The 17,783-nt window shown below is 40.0% G+C and overlaps 1 protein-coding gene across 1 annotated transcript in view; it reads right to left on the reverse strand.

The window, feature by feature from the left end:
* The window catches only part of TOP3A (topoisomerase 3alpha), a 100,169-nt gene that overhangs the window by 825 nt on the left and 81,561 nt on the right, over window positions 1-17,783 (reverse strand). Inside the window, exons 19-23 of the mRNA XM_010271997.3 lie at window positions 3,383-3,461; window positions 3,145-3,216; window positions 1,645-1,728; window positions 937-1,101; window positions 506-620 (exon numbers count right to left, since the gene is read on the reverse strand). Of these exons, the coding sequence (XP_010270299.1) occupies window positions 506-620; window positions 937-1,101; window positions 1,645-1,728; window positions 3,145-3,216; window positions 3,383-3,461 (515 nt within the window). The remainder of the gene's footprint in view (window positions 1-505; window positions 621-936; window positions 1,102-1,644; window positions 1,729-3,144; window positions 3,217-3,382; window positions 3,462-17,783) is intronic.

Genomic DNA, 17,783 nt, shown 5'->3' on the forward strand with positions numbered 1-17,783 from the left:
TATCACCCACTGAAGCTACTCCCGGGTTCCTTTGTATAACAATAAAACCATTCAGTGGGGATATAAATATGTAGGAGCAAAATGAACATGCTTTTTGGTAACAAAATATTTGCTGATATCAACTTGACGAGTAACATGTTTCTTATTCCAAGAATGTACAAACTACAAAGCAACAAAATAACTTATGTTGAACCAGGTTGTGGTCTGCCCAAGTTGCATCCCTAATTGGAAGTAGATCACTACCTCAATATTTTCCGTTCTAAGATGACTTTTATAGAGTATCTTCAGAAGTAAACCCAGGAAAGGAAACAAGACTGGGGGTTAAAAACAAGAAAAAGCATCAAGATAAAGTGGTCCCAATGCTCTGGAGAAAGTCTCTTATCCAACAAAACAGGAAATCAAGGGTGTTAATTACTAATGAAATGGTAAACCCGTCCTCTTTATCATGACAAATGATGGCCATACCAACAATATGACATTAACGTTTAAGTTCATGTTTACATACACAAAGAAATTGCACTCTTGGCAAGAATAGAACTTCCTTCCCCTGTTATTTGCTGTATTGGCAGTTCGCAAGGCGCATAGTGTTCCACATGAGTTGCATGAGACTGAGGATCCTCCTGCAGTATCAGATAAAACTATCGATTAAGCTTATTTGGTGCTGATTTATGAGTTGCTAATGCAAAACATAATCATGAACATTCAGGGCCTAGAAGATTGCCCTTGTGTTCATAAGAGCTATTGATATAACTGTCAATGCATGTACTATCTTAATTTTCTGCCCTCACTTATGCATTTCTTCCATCACACATGGATGTGTGTTTGGGCAACTACGCATCACACCCTATAGCATGTCTGCGTTCATGTTCCAGTTGATCATGCAGATACAGGTCTTTTTATGGATCATAAAGAGAAAAGGTAGTTCATAAGTCAAACCTCTCTGTGAGTTTCTTCCACGAGGCCGGACACTTTGGCGACGTGAAACCTGAGTAGGACAATCATTTGAAGAGTGCCCTGTTTGCCTGCAGTGTTCACACACACCTTGCATCGTGCTAACTCTTTGGGCATTTGTAGAAGATGCTGTGGTTCCCCGCCCTCTTGCTGGAGGATAAAAACACAATTGTTAATTCCAAAAGAATGTATATTATTAGTCCCCTAAACATACTATAAACAGTATTAAAATGATGCAAATCTAACTTCTGCAAGCCAAAACAGAAGTCCTGGCACCACATTTTCCATGGGTGTTTAGTAAGCCTTTTCTTCCCCTTTTTGAAAAGTAATAAGCAGAGTATGGTGGTAAAATCTGGTTTAGAAGCCAAATACTGGCTATGGTTCACAAACATGTGAGTTAATTGGATTGAACTTTGGCCTAAAATGGAATTCAAGATACAGGAGCCAAGGAGGATAATGTTGAGATAATCAAGAGACTTCAGCGAAAAAGAAAAGGATATTCCATATTGCACTCTATTTTGTGCTTCACAAAGACTATGCATGTTGAAGTGGATGATTATTTCATCTGTGAAATGTTCATTCCACATCTGAAATTACAGAATCATCTATTAAATATACGTATGTTTTTTATCCATTCTGCAGGCTTCTTACAGTGGTGTCCCAAAAAATAGTCATGATGGAGTCTAGGCAAACCTGAAGTGCTTGGAGGATTGCGGGAACCTGTTCCGCAAATTTCAGTCAATTGCTTAAGTGTCTCGTCACATCCACCAATGCAACCTGAGAGAAGAACACATGTACAAGTAATTAAGTGTTAATTTGTATTGAAACTTATAATGCTACAAAATCATACCATTTTTTGACTTGTTAAGAAATAATGTGGGTATTCAGCTGAGGGAATTGATTTGTCAAAACTATTTCCTCAAGAATCAGTGATTGAGTGAGGGGTTTGGGAATCACTGATTTCTTCACTTCCTTGGCAATTTTATCATAAATAAGTAAATTAAGTTATTAAGATGCAACATGTTTTCCCTACCAAATTAAAATGCTATAAAATCATATAATTTTTGACTTGTTAAGTAATAATGTTGGTATACAGCTGGGGGAATTGATTTGTCAAAATTATTTCCTCAAGAATCAGTGATTGAGTGAGAGGTTTGGGGAATCACTGATTTCTGTGTTTCCTTACAATTTTATCATAAATATTTTAAATTATTAAGATGCAACATGTTTTTCCTACCAAATTAATCCCCCAAATTCCTATATTTTATTACTAGCCAATATTATAATTCATCCAGATTTTTATTCATTTGGTTTTTAACTAATTTAACTATTTCGCTTAAAAAACATAATATTATTTCCAACTAAAGCAACTAGATGCAGACCTTCATCAAATTGACTAAAATGACCTCACAGCCTTCCAAAATCCACCTGCTATAAAAGTTATCCTTTGGTAATTTTAAACTTTTCTTATCAATTACAAAGGTCAAAAAAGAATACAACTTGATCTCCGATTGCAAATCAATGCTCTTAACCACCAACACATTGTAAACAAACAAATAACAAGCATGCCCTCTTAAACTCGTAGTCCTACAACGTTCTTCATTTCTCTCCAATACAACAATAAAAATAAAACTAGAATGAAGTTTTGTTGCTTGAAACAGAACCAGCATTGCATCTAGTTCGTATAACCCCACCCAACTCACAATTCTAGGCATCATCTTAATTGCTCTCTTCATGTATCTCTAGAGAATGTTTGAAACATTCTTTTAATAAGGGCTAATATTGAATTATATTAATATATCAAAAGGGGGAAAATCCCCAAGTAAAATAGTATCTTCATGTATCTCTAGAGAAGCATATGCATTCATATACATGTAGATACTTGAAATCCTTCAAAATCATTACCCAGATGACCAGCATTCTTTCAACTTTTTGACATAGTAAATGCATATAAATCCACCATACAAGCATAACAGGAATGTACAGTACAAGGACTCTACAAGGAATAAGATGAGTACTCATATTTGGAAATTCATTCAAATTTATCTTCAACTCTATGTAAAGGTAACCTGCTATGAGTTTCAAAATGCAAGTCATAAGCATTTCAACTGAAGTAAACAGTTATATATCTTCCAGATATTGAAGACAGATTGCATACAAGAAATAAATTAGTATATATGTTGTTCCACATACCTAAATGATCAACATCGTAGTCTGAAGGTATTTCTAGTCGGCGAAACTTGAATTGAATCTTAAAAACAGGACCTATGAAAGAATCCATATAATCATATACATAAATAAGATTACAATCAGAAACCAAGTGTCTAGAAATTAATCTGCATAGCGAGAACCATGGAAAGTTTGAACTAGTCAAATGACTACATGTATGAAATCACTATAAGTATGATAATAAAAGCTGAAGTTCAGTAACCTGGAGAACAGGAATCACAAATATGATTTGTAACAGTTGCTGTTGAAATGGATCCTGGAAGCCAAACAACATTCCGACACTGGAAAGGTGCTTATGATTATTATAAGACTATAAACAAAGAAGTCACTGAGAACCAGAAACAAATAAATACACTGGCCTCACGAAAATAAAAGATCCAGTTAAGCAGACAGTGCACAAGATTAAGTTCATGTCAAGTCAACCTCCTTATTCCACTTTTTTTGCTTAATTATCAGTGAAGGCAAAAAAAAAAAAGATTATCAGATATTTTAAGATTAATGAGTAGCAAAACTAAAGGATAGAGTTAAAAATAAGAATATTCATGGGAAATTAGGAGTAGCCATAATAGGTGATAAAATGAGAGAGCAAACTAATATGGTTTGGGCATGTAAATAGAAGATCACCTACTGTATCAATACAAAGAAGTGATCTGGTCAAATTTGAAGGATATTGCAAAACTAGAGAAGACCAAAAGGCAAGGGTATGAGGTACTGAGAAATTATTTAAAAACTCATAATTTAACAATGATATGGTCATCGGTAGAGTGGAAAGGTGAAACCTGACTGGTATAGAAAACTACATATAGTTGGGGTGAGTCTTTGTTAAGTTGAATTGAGTATCAAAAAAGAAGTTCAATAAAGAATAAATAAACAGATGCTAGTTTTGTTATTGGGTGGAATAACACTTTTTATGGGTATTCGGGAAGGACAATTGGTAGAGGAAACATGGTTGATGGTTTCTATGTGCTAGAGAATATAGTTGGTCTTACGGTCTCAAAGTCTTTGAGCCAGTCAAGTAAGAGTCAAGTTATTTTGTGGCACTATCGTTTGGGTCATGTCTTTTGAGTCCTTTAAATACTTGTTTCTAGAATTGTTTAGTTTGTGTCTGTCAGTGATTTTCAATGTCAAGTATGTAAGTTGAGTAAGCATTGTAGAACTTCATTTCCCTTACGTAATAAAAGATCGGATTTTCCCTTTTGTCTTGTGTATTTTGATGTATGGGGCCTTGTTAACATTCCAATTGAGAATGACTACAAGTATTTTCCAAAAGTGGGCGGCTGAAGTTGGAAGTGGTTTGGATAGCTTTGGTTTGAGCGGCTATCTCTTCTCTCTTTCTCCCTGGAGGCCAGGTATGGTGAAACCCTAGTTTTGGGACTTTTGAGTGCTTGATTGACCTTAGTTAGGTCTATAAAGGTTGAAAACATTGTTTTTTTTTTTGTTCGATTGATGGAGCAATTTGGAAGTGAGGCGAAGTAGATCCCGATGTTGGGGTTGGTCTTGTAGATTCCATTCTGATAGGAGTGACTACAATTAAACATGACGGAACAAATTATGTTGCTTGGGCACAATCTATTAAGATCCATGCTGTAGTAGAGGTAAACTAGGGTTTCTAACGGATAGTAAGGTGATGTCAGATGAGACTGATCCTACATATAAAAAATGGATGCAGGATAACTACACAGTTATTGGGTGGTTGGTAAATTCTATGCAGCCCCACATAAGTCAACACTATTTGTGGATGACTTCAGCCAAGGAGATTTGGGATAGTGTGGCAAAGACATACTCTCAGAAATTAAATGTTACAAGGGCCTACAAACTGAAGAATGATGTGAAAAATTTAAAACAGGGGGAGAAGAGTGTGGCTGTCTACTATTGGATGTTGAAGTCACTATGGCAGGAAATAGGTGTTATGGAAGCATTTGTATGGGAAAGCACCAAAGATGCAAAAACTTTCAGGAAATTTGTGGAAAGAAACAGGGTGTTTGACTTCCTTACAGGACTCAATCCTGAATTTGATATTACAAGGTAGAATATCTTGGCTAAGGATGATATGTCTCTTGCTTAGGCATACTCTAGGGTGAGCAATGAAGAGAGTAGGTGACAGGTACAGGTACAGACCCCACCTCCTCTAAAACATTTTGCACATGCTGGAATAAAACCAAAGGGGCTAAATGAAAAAAAGGAGGTGATATGTGAATACTGCAAGAAGCCGAAACATACTAAGGATTCTTGTTGGAAGCTTCATCCAAATTTTCTTCCTAAGAGGTTTCAAAACAACTTTAAGAAGGGTGGTCAGTTTGGAAAGCACAAGAATGCAAATGTTGCTACAGTATCTGAATGTGAAGAAAAATTTGCCGTGGAACAATTGGCAGCAGTGAAGGCAAAATTTGAGAGTATGGGGAGTTGATAAACCACTTGGAGTCTATTGTTGCATCTTCCTCCTCGGGCACCCCCTCTACATCTGCTTTTGCTCATTCAGGTATTCGTGCTTATGCAAATCATGCTACAGCCTTAGGTAATCGTAGAATTCCTTGGATCATATATTCTGGTGCATCAGACCATATGACTAGCATACCCAACCTTTTTTGTTCATACCAAATCCTCTTGGGTAGAGAGAAGATTTCTCTTGCCGATGGGTCACTTGCTCCCATCTCTAGCAAGGGGAATATCAAAGCCTTTGACTCACTTGTATTATCCTTTGTCCTTCATGTTCCCAAACTTAGCACTAACCTTTTATCTGTTAGTAGCTTAACAAAATCAATGAACTACAACATAACCTTCTTTCCTACTTATTGTGCTTTTCAGGACTTGAAGTCTCAGAGGACGATTGGGAGTGGCCATGAGGCGAATGGGATATACTTGCTGGATGTCGATCAAAGTCTTGGATTACCTAGTGGAGTAGCTTTGGAGTCTGTTTATCAGAGTCAGTTAATAGAGTCATGATATGTCATTTCGGATTTGGCCATTTGTCTTTTTCAACTTTGAGTCATTTGTTTCCAAAAATGTTTAAGGGAATATCCCTATCGAGTCTTCATTGTGAGTCATGTGAACTTACAAAACATTGTAGACAATATTTTTCAGTGAGTAATAAAAGATTTGTTTCTCCTTTCCATATTGTGCACTCTGATGTGTGAGGGCAATATCATTTACCTGCTATGGGGGGTTACAAATATTTCATTCTTTTCATTGATGATTTCTCTCGTTACACCTAGATTTACCTTATAAAATCTCGGGATGAAGTACCAAATATTGTACAAAAATTTCATGAACTTATACTTACCCAATTTAACACTCAGATCAAAATATTCCGATCTGATAATGTAAAGGAATATTTTGAGAAGAGTCTTTCCTCCTACTTTGATACCTTTGGAGTTATTCATCAGAGTTCCTATTCCTACACTCCTCAACAAAATGGAGTGGCAGAAAGGAAGAACAGACATGTGGTTGAGGTTGCGATGAGCCTCCTTTTTGCTTCCCATGTTCCTATTAAGTTTTGGGGTGATGCTATCATTACAGCTACATACTTGAAAAACCGAATGTCTTCTAGGGTTTTGGGGTTTAAAACTTCCTTTAGCTTGCTTTTCCCAAATGAGGATCTCTTCTCTCTTCCTCTCAAGGTGTTTGGGTGCACTTGCTATTGAAAGCTGAAGTGCTGTAGCTGAAGCAGTAGAAGAGAGGAGAAGACCAATAAATGCTGTGAATGTCGAACTGAACTAACCCAGTCGACAATACTATTATTTATATTAAAGTACAATACAATGTTACATGAAATGACTGGGATGCCCCTGATTAGTGATGGGACACCCAGACAACTTAAAACACTAAACAGACTTAGGCCCATTAACACAGGCCCAGTACATAACAACTTAAACTCAAATACAGGCTAATAAGAACTCTTATCAGCCGAACCATCAATACATACAAAACCTCCAACCTAACACTCCCCCTCAAGCTAAGCATGGATGTCAATCATGTTTAGCTTGCCAAGAAGGTCCATGAACTTTGCTGCAGCCAACTCTTTAGTCAATACATCTGTAATTTGCATCTCAGATGGAGTATAAGGAATGCAGAGTTCTCCTGAGACTATTCTCTCTCTAACAAAATGTCGATCAATCTCAATATGTTTTGTCTTGTCATGTTGCACAGGGTTATTTGCAATGTTGATGGCAGCCTTGTTGTCACAATATAGTCTGAGAGGACCCTCAGCTTTAATGCCAAGCTCATTAAGAAGGGTCCTGAGCCATAGGAGTTCAGCAACCCCGTGAGCCATAGCTCGATATTCTGCTTCCGCACTTGATCTAGCAACTACATTCTGCTTCTTACTGCGCCATGTGACCAGGTTCCCTCCTACAAATGTGCAATATCCTGAAGTTGATTTTCTGTCTCCAACATAACCAACCCAATCTGCATCAGTATAAGCTTCAATTTCAATTCTATTGTTTTTCCTGAATAGAATTCCTTTCCCTGGGCAAGTCTTCAAGTACCTGAGAATCCTTTCAACTGCTTTCATATGAGGGACCTTTGGAGAGTGCATGAATTGACTGACAACATGTACAACATAAACAATATTTGGCCGAGTAAGAGATAAGTATATCAGCTTCCCTACCAATTTTTGGTATCTCTCTCTATCACAGTAGTCCTCCCCTACTGATTCTTGTAGGCCATGATTCTGTTCTATTGGAGTATCTGCTGGCCTACACCCCATCATGCTTGTTTCCTCTAGGAGGTCAAGAACATACTTCCAATGACATATGTAGATTCCTTCTCTTGACCTAGCAATTTCAATCCCAAGAAAATATCTCAAATGGCCCAAGTCTTTGATCTCAAATTCCGAAGCTAAAAACTCCTTCAGTCTTTTTATCTTTTCCAAGTCATTCCCAGTAATCACCATATCATCCACATAAACAATGAGTGCCGTAAGTTTGCTATCCTGTCTCCTTATGAACAAGGTATGATCTGCACCGCATTGAGTGTACCCCACTTTCTTCATGGCCCCACACAACCTCTCAAACCATGCACGAGGAGACTGCTTCAAACCATATAATGCTTTCCTCAGTTTACACACCTTTCTACCAAAGTCATAGCCTGATGGAGGTTCCATAAATACCTCTGCATGAAGATCACCATTTAGGAAGGCATTCTTCACATTCAGCTGATGAAGTTCCCATGAAAAATTTGCTGCTAGTGACAATAGAACCCGAATTGTGTTGAGCTTTGCTACTGGGGCAAAGGTTTCCTTGTAGTCAATTCCTTCTTTTTGAGTAAACTCCTTTGCCACAAGTCTGGCCTTGTACCTTTCAATGGACCCGTCCTCCCTGTGCTTTACAGTAAACACCCACCTGCACCCAACAGTGCCCTTCCCCTCTGGCAGATCCACTAATTCCCAAGTTCTTGCTTTTATTAGGGCTTTCATCTCTTCATTCATAGCTTCTTTCCACCTTGGATCAGACACTGCCTTTGAGTACCTAGAAGGAACACGTACAGAGGAAAGAGCATACACAAAGGAGTGATAGGTAGGAGATAAATGTGATTAAGGAACAAAAAATGAGGGAGAATGAGAATCCTCTTCCATCCCACTAGTCTTCCCCTGAAGAGGATTCTGAGAAGACTGAAAATAGGGTTGAGACTCAAAAAAGACCACATCTCTAGTGACATACTTTCTCTTGGAGACAGGATCATAACACTTGTACCCTTTCTGTGTAGGAGAGTACCCCAAAAATATTCCCTTCGTAGCCTTAGGATCCAGCTTGGTCTTCTTTGGATCCTTCACATGTATGAAACATATACAACCAAAGACCCGTGGAGGGAGAGGAAAGTCTGGAAGAGTGGGACACAAAACAAAGAAAGGGGTTTTCATACCCAATACCTTAGATGGCATCCGATTTATCAGATATGATGCAGTAAGTACAACTTGAGACCAGTATTGATTGGGAACTTTGTGCTGGAATAGTAAGGCTCGAGCTATCTCCAATAGATGTCTATTCTTGCGCTCAGCAACCCCATTCTACTGAGGGGTATTAGCATAGGATGATTGATGTAACATGCCAGCATCTTTCATGAATAAGTTCAAGGATTTTTCAAAATATTCAGCAACATTATCTGACCGGAATTGCTTAATCTTCTTATCAAACTGTGTTTCAATCATCTTGCAAAAATCAATAGTTATCCGTGGTACTTCATCCCGTGCTTTTAACAGATAGATCCATGTGCATTGAGAATAGTGGTCAATAAAACTGATAAAGTAACGGAAGCCATCAATGGAAACAATGGGTGAAGAGCCCCAAACATCAGAATGAACCAAATCAAAAGGAGTTCGAATTTTATTACTGGAAATTGGATAAACAGTTCTACATTGTTTTGACATTTGACATACTTCACAAATTAAACTCTGACTTGAAATGCCCTTAAACAATTCGGGAAACAACATTTCTAATGAAGAGAAAGACAAATGACCTAGCCTAGCATGCCACAGATGCAACCTAGCTATTGACTCCACACTCTCCGGACTACTAGCAGCAGATGCTTGTAAGGCTGAACCGATGTCTGCATCAAAATAGTAGAGGCCTCCATACTCATGACCGCTCCCAATCGTTCTCCTTGTCAATCTGTCATGAAAGACACAATGAATAGGAAAAAATGTTATACTACAGTTCAAGTTTTTGGTAAGTTTTGAAACAGACAAAAGATTTGAGGTAAGACTAGGAACATGTAGAACTGATTTAAGAGAGGTCCTTGCTTAGGTCAACCACCCCATTTCCAGAGATGGTGGAGAAAGACCCATCAGCAACTCTCATCTTATCCTGACCAGACAACAAATGATATGAAGAGAATAAGGAGGACATATGTGTCATGTGGTTAGTTGCACCGGAATCAATAACCCAAGAAGTAGAGTCAATAGAGCTAGTTGCACTAAAGGCAGAGACTGTACCTGATTTGGCAAGAGAGGTGGAAGCAAAAGAATTATTCCTTAGACGGGCTAATGCCCGGCTAAGGACCTCTACCTCACTACCAGTGCAGCCCAAAGCACCAGCTCTAGAGGAATCAACAACCTGCCCCATAGGAGAAGAAGACACTGTTGGTATATTCTGTGAGTTGTCACCATTGTTGTTGGTGACAAGATTCCCACTTGCCGCATGACCCTTCTGTTATTTCTTGTCCTTTCTCAATGCAACTGGCTTCAGGTGAGGATACAGGACCCAACACTTTTCTTTTACATGTCTCTCATCACCACAATGAGTGCACTTAAGGTGCTTCTTGTCTGGATGTCTGTTTCCCTTAGTGGAGACCAGGGCTAAATGTTCTCCAAATTGTTCAGTTGGTTGAGTTTGAGAGTCAACTTGCATCTCCTTTCTCCTGACTTCTTCATTCCTCACCAGATAATAAACATGGTGTAACTCGAGCAATTCATCTCTCCCTAGAATTTGTGACCTTATACCCTCATACACTGGGTCCAGGCCAGCTAAGAACTTAAAGGCTCTGCTCTCTTCAATCTGCTTATCATGTCTCTCCTTGTCCCTGGCATTTTCCCAATCCAATATCAAGTGATGGTCAAGTTCTTCCCAAAGGCCTTCCAGAATTGCAAAGTATGTTGCAACTGTCATATCCCCTTGCCTTAAGGCCGCAATGTCTTGATTCAGTCTGTAGATTCTAGCATTGTTTGTCTTCTGTCCATAGGTCTTAGATACATTTTCCCAAATCTTGGCTGCTGTAGGAAAGTGATGAACAGTCCTGGCAACCCGAGGAGTTATAGAGGCAAGCAACCAGGACATAACTATGGCAATCTCCTTGCGCCACACAGCATACTCTGCACTGCCAACCTCAGGTTCCTTCTTGTTCCCATCTAAGTAGGTTGTGAGATCACGGGAAGTAATAAAAAGCATTGCAGAAACGGACCATTCCCTGAAGTTGTACTCATCCAACAACACACTTGTAATCTGTAAGCTGTGCAGATTAGGGTTTTCCAGATTTGAAGACCTTGCAGCAGGTCTGTTGTCCCTAGAAGAAACCTCTCCGGATACTGAAGACATCTTGACTGCAGTCTCTGTGTAGATGGCACTGTTTAAGACTAGCCGAAGTGATCACAGTGCTGAAAGAGAGACTAGTTGCAGAGTTGAAGAAGGTTCTGACAGCTCGCAACACTGTTTCAGACTTGCCGAGACTGTCACAGTTCTGAAGCAGTTAAGTTGCAGCAGCAAATGAGGTGTTCTGGGCTGGTAACCGACCTGAAACTAAGGGCTCTCCACCACTGTGCTATGCAGACTCCACTTGAGCTTCGAGTACTGCAACTGTAAAGAGAGTTCTCCCAACTGTGCTATGCAAACTTCACTTGAGCTTCGAGTACTGCAACTGTAGAGAGAGTTCTCCCCCTTACGGCTACTGCTAGGACTGCTGAAATCAGTCCTCAACTAGGTCTGTCCTATACAGACCTCTCTTAGTAGCCGAATAGCTACTATCTACTAGAACAGTCTAGTAGGACATCAGCGTCTGGGTCTTACTTCCCTTGCACCCTACAACCAAGGGAAACCCTAGGTTCGAACCTTGTTTTGTTCTCCTACAACCCTAGGGTTTCACGACAGCAACCCAGAAAAAAAAGAAAAGAAAGACAACAAGAGAGAAGAGATGGCGTCGGCTGTAACCAGGAAGGTGCTTAATGCTCTAATACCATGAAAGCTGAAGTGCTGTAGCTGAAGCAGTAGAAGAGAGGAGAAGACCAAGAAATGCTGTGAATGTCGAACTGAACTAACCCAGTCGACAGTACTATTATTTATATTAAAGTACAGTACAATGTTACATGAAATGACTGGGATGGCCCTGATTAGTGATGGGACACCCAGACAACTTAAAACACTAAACAGACTTAGGCCCATTAACACAGGCCCAATACATAACAACTTAAACTCAAATACAGGCTAATAAGAACTCTTATAAGCCGAACCATCAATACATACAAAACCTTCAACCTAACAGCTATGTTCATGTTCACAATCATCAAAGACATAAGTTTGAGCCTAAAGCACACAAGTGTGTCTTTTTGGGATATGCCTCCACACAGAAGGGGTACTGTTGTTTTGATCTGGTTCGTGGCACTCGTTTTGTTTCTAGAGATGTCACATTTGTAGAATTTGTTCCTTTCTTTGGTACTTCTCTTGAGGGGGAGCATTCAGAGGAGTTGTTTGCATTGTCACCATCTGTTCCTTTTCCAATTCCCATTGAAGTCTCCTTCAGTCGAGTCATCTATCCCTGCTCTCCCTCCTCCTAGTCATCCTCCTACTTTTCCTTCCCATCCTATTACCCAGAGGTGGTACCAGAGACAAAGACTCAGAGACATGCAAGTTGTTTCTACGCCTTCAGATGTGCCTCTTGCTCCTCCCATCACTACTGAGGTAACATGTCAGCCCTCTTCTACCACTTCGTATACCTTCCCTGATCGTGATCTCCCTATTGCCCTTCGCAAAGGCAAACAAATATGTATAGCTTATTGCATTTCCAAACACCTGTCCTACTGCCTTCTTTCCCCTTCCTACTATTCATTCCTTGCCTCTGTTTCCACACATGTGACTCTCAGATCTGTCCTAGATGCCTTGTCCAAACCAGAATGGAGGGAAGCTATGATGACTGAACTAGATGCTTTGCATAAGAGCAATACCTGGGAAATTGTGGATTTGCCTGAGGGAAAGGAACTGGTTGGCTGTAAGCGGGTGTTCACTATTAAGTATCACTCTGATGGTACTGTTGAGAGATATAAGGCCCGTTTGGTTGCTAAAGGATATACCCAGATGTATGGTATTGACTACTTAGAAACTTTTGCCCCAGTAGCTAAGAAGACTTCAGTTCGAGTTTTGTTATCTTTAGCTACTGCTTTTGATTGGCCTCTTCATTAGTTTAATGTAAAGAATGCTTTTTTGAATGGGGACCTACATGAAGAGGTCTATATGTCTTCACCTCCAGGGGTGTATGGGAAGAAGATGCAAGGAAAGGTTTGTAAGCTAAAGAAGTCTCTTTATGGCCTTAAGCAATCTCCTAGAGCCTAGTTTGACAGATTTCAGGCTGCTCTTGTTGCTTTTGGGTACACATAGACTCAGTCGGATCATACTTTGTTTGTTAAGAGGAGAGATTCCTTAGTGACCCTTCTGATTGTCTATGTTGATGATATTGTGGTTACTGGTAATGATACTTAGGAAGTTGTTCATCTCAAAAGCTTTCTTAACATTGAGTTTGAAATTAAAAACTTGGGAGAACTCAGATATTTCTTGGGAATTGAAGTTGCCAGATCTAAGGATGGTATCTTCATTTCTCAACGGAAGTATGTTCTTGATCTCCTTGCAGAGACTGGCAAACTGGGGGCTCGACCTGCTTCTACTCCTATAGACCTAAATCATAAGTTGTCAGCTAGTGAAGTGAAGGGATGAGAGATCCATCGTATGGACGCCCAAAGAATGTGGAATAAGGGGGTGAATTTCAAAAATTTTTCTCTCCCTTCAACTGGGAATCGCATTCCCTATTTTAGAAAATCATATTTTCAAGGATCATTCTTGAACCATAAACTGAACTAGATCTGAATCAAAAGGAGTAGGAGAGGATTATACCTGATACGGAGAAATAATATCTCCCAACGAAGGTGTTCACGCCCAAGGAAGGATCCAAAGACTGCTCCCACTGAAGATGGCGCAGTGCAGGATGGAGCAGAATCAACAGTGTTCTTCTCCAAGAACTCTGTCCTTCGCAAGAATCAACAGGATGGCACGTGAGCACAGCTTCCTATCAATTCTTTCTCAAAGAACTGATGTCAAGGTCGAATCTTGACTTCTCCCACAACTGGAGATCAAATTAGCAAACAGGGCGATAAGAACAGGGAGGCGGCAAGAGAGTATTCGCAAGGTGCAAAATTCTCTCTTCTTGTGATTTCAACACTGAAGAAAATTTGATTGTGTGTATATTCTAAAGGCTGCCGCCCCCTCCTTTTGTTAACCTAAAGGATCAGCTCCTAATCCAATTAGGAGCTGCTTATCCAAATCATATTTGGATAAGACCCCTTTTTAGGTGATAGGGATAAACCCTTATCTTTTCTGCAGATTAGATTAGCTTTCTCCTAATCTCATTAGGAGGTTTCTAGATCTGAATCACATTCAGATCTAGACTCTATGAGTGGATAGGGTCAAGACCCTATCCTATCTGCTAATCCATCTCAAAATTTGCCCCATTATTAACTAATAAAATAGCCCAGTTCGAAATGGGCTTTAGGTCCATTAAGCTTATATGCTCACTTAACCTTCGTAACTGCTGCCTAGTTGGGCTTCCTTGTATGGCGTGGGACCCAAGCATTGATCTACACATCAGCCACATGGGTTCGGCCCAACCTTTGTTACAAGGCCTGGCCAAATACACTGTTATGGACAGTGCACCCCCTGAAACCCATCAAATGGGCTCTATGGGCCCAACACTTACCCTAAGTGGTCCCTGGGCCAAGCCACCTTGTAACACCCAGGGACTGTGGGCAGATGCAAGATTAGCCCATCAGGTATTATCCTCAATGGTCTTACACTTAACCTCTCAGCCCATAATGATCATACACTGCCCGACAAGAGAGGACCTCTCCCTCGGCTGCAAGGAACAGTGTTGCCCTCTCTACTTATATGGATCCCGGGAATTAAAACCTTCTTGCAAACATTTTAGAAACCATAATATATATACTTTTATATCTCATAAAATATACTTTGCAAAACAAATCTCAACGGTTGAAATCGGCTGCCGGTAGTCTTGGTTTCCATCAGTGAGAGTGCATCCCCGATCATTACCTTTGTCCGACAAAGGGGCTGATCCTGTCACTATGATCACCCACTCAGATGAATTCTCGGACTGTCCCAACATACCCAGATTTTGACCCCGGCTAAGGATCTCACTGAATGGTACATCAAAGACAGCCCAATCCGACACCTAGTGCAGTATCATAATCGAGTCTAGGGGTCGGGTGTAACTTTCCAATTTTGCCCATCAATCTCCAAGGTCCAGGGCAATACTGGAAATCTGGTCCAGTTCATAGATTCAATTAATCCTACACTGTATGTGCCTAGGGTCTCACCCTGGCAGCTGAGACAGGCCACCCCAACCGACTTGGTGGCACCACAGTGTCAGCCTTGTCAGGATAGGTCTCCCCAGACCGACCCACTAGCTGTGAACATTCTAAACTAACACGAGTCTCATTAAGTGTCCAGTTTAAGGGTATTACTCAGAAACATACCAAGGGAACATGAATCAAATATGCACTTTTATTCATTTACAATAAACTCATAAAGTACATCATTCTGATTGAAGCTAAGGGCATACAAAACTGTCTAACATGAAGGTGAACTATTGCCTGATAAGGGAGTGTTCTAGAGACTGGTTGGGAAGTTATTATTATACCTTTGCATGACTCAGCCAGATATTTCCTATGCAGTTAGTGTAATCATCCAGTTTATGCATTCTCCCAGAGATACACATTTAGCAGCTGCTGTGAGAGTTCTGTGCTATCTAAAAGGGACTCCAGGGAAAGGTATCTTGTTTGCTAAGCATGGACACATGAAGATGGAAGCATACATTGATGCTGACTGGGCCGGATGTATTGATAATAAGAGGTCCACTTTAGGTTATTGTACTATGGTAGTAGGGAACATTGTATCGTGGAGGAGTAAGAAGCAGTCTGTAGTGGCAAGATCCTTAGCTGAAGTGGAGTACAGGGCAATGGCACATGGAGTTTCTGAACTTTTGTGGTTGAGATCATTTTTAGATGAATTGGGTATAGATTGTGAGAAGCCAATGATGTTATATTGTGACAACTAGGCTGCTATCAACATTGCACATAATCCTGTTCAACATGACAAAACTAAGCACATTGAAGTTGACAGGCATTTTATAAGAAAGAGAGTTGCCTCAAGAGAAGTCTGTCTACCATTTGTTGCTTCTGAAGAATAGTTGGCTGATGTTTTGACAAAAGGTGTTCCTAAAGGAAAGCTGGTTCACTATATAAGCAAGCTGAGCATGATGGATATCAATGCCCAACTTGTGGGGGAGTGTAAAGAGATTGGACCAAATGGGCCCTAGCCCATTAGTGTCTTTCTTGTTATGTTTTCTTATTGGGCCTTTAGCTCTTGTTTATGTTTTCTAAGTATAGTGCTGATGTGGACGCCTACTTAAGGGCAATCTTGTAAATTACGTAACTTAAGTAATTTTATTAAAAGATTAGTGGGGAAAGAGAGGAGATTATCGAACTCCTCCTTTCTTTCTCCTTTCTTCTCCAATCTTTCTTCTTCTTGTTGTTGTCTTCTTCTTCCTTACATTCTTTTGCTTTAATCTAAAACATTCTGCTAATTTTATTGGTTTGAATCACATCTCCTTTCAAGTAACACAGAACTCTTTCTACAATAGCTAAATGTGTATCTCTAGGAGAATGCATAAACTGACTAATAACACTCACTGCATAGGAAATATCTGGTCGAGTCATGCAGAGATATGACAACTTCCCAAACAGTCTCTGAAACACTCTCCTATTAGATAAAGGTTCACCATCTGTAGCTGAAAGCTTATGATTGGGATCAATAGGAGTGGAGGCTGGTTTAGCACCAAGTTTACCAGTCTCTGCAAGGAGGTCAAGGACATACATGCGTTGAGAAATGAAGATACATCCTTAGATCTAGCAACTTCAATGCCCAAGAAATACCTGCGATCTCCTAAATCCTTGATCTCAATTTCAGAGTTAAGAAACTTTTTGAGTTTACTGACCTCCTGGGTGTCATTACCCGTGACCACAATATCATCAACATAAACTATCAAAAATGTCACTAGAGAGTCACTTCTTTTTAAGAACAAGGTATGGTCAGATTGAGTTTGTGTGTAACCAAATGAGATAAGAGACGCCCTGAATCTCTCAAACCAGGCTCGAGGAGACTGTTTGAGACCATAAATGGATTTCTACAGCTTACACACCTTCCCTTGCATTTCCTTTCCATACACTCCCGGAGGCAAAGACATATAGACCTCTTCATGTAGATCTCCATTCAAGAAAGCATTTTTAACATCAAACTGGTGGAGAGGCCATTCAAAAGTAGCAACTAAGGACAACAAAACCCGGACTGAGGTCATCTTAGCCACAGGGGCAAAGGTTTCAAGATAAGTCAATACCATACATCTAAGTGTAGCCTTTAGCAACCAGCCTGGCCTTAAACCTCTGAATAGAGCCATTAGAATGATATTTAATAGCAAATACCCATTTACAACCCATTGGTTCCTTCTCTCTTGGCAAATCCACAATATCCCAGGTATGTTTCCTTTGCAAAGCATCTAGTTCCGCCATCATAGCATCCCTCCATTTAGGTTTAGATTGGGCTTCTGGTACAGACTTGGGTATCACGTGGGAAGAAACAGAAGTAAGAAAAGAGTAGTAGGTAGGGGATAAAAGGCTATAGGACAGGTGTATAATGGGCTGTACACTTCCTCTTGCCCTTGCGAAGAGCAATAGGAAGATCAAGGTCTGGGAAAGAAGTAGATGGGTCGGAGGAAAGCTGACCTATTACCTCAGTAATGATGGGAGGAGCAAGAGGCTCTTTTGTAGAAGTGGAAACAACTTG

This window comes from Nelumbo nucifera, chromosome 5 (genome assembly GCF_055504915.1).
Source record: "Nelumbo nucifera cultivar China Antique chromosome 5, China Antique-T2T, whole genome shotgun sequence".
In the NCBI taxonomy this organism is placed as follows: domain Eukaryota; kingdom Viridiplantae; phylum Streptophyta; class Magnoliopsida; order Proteales; family Nelumbonaceae; genus Nelumbo; species Nelumbo nucifera.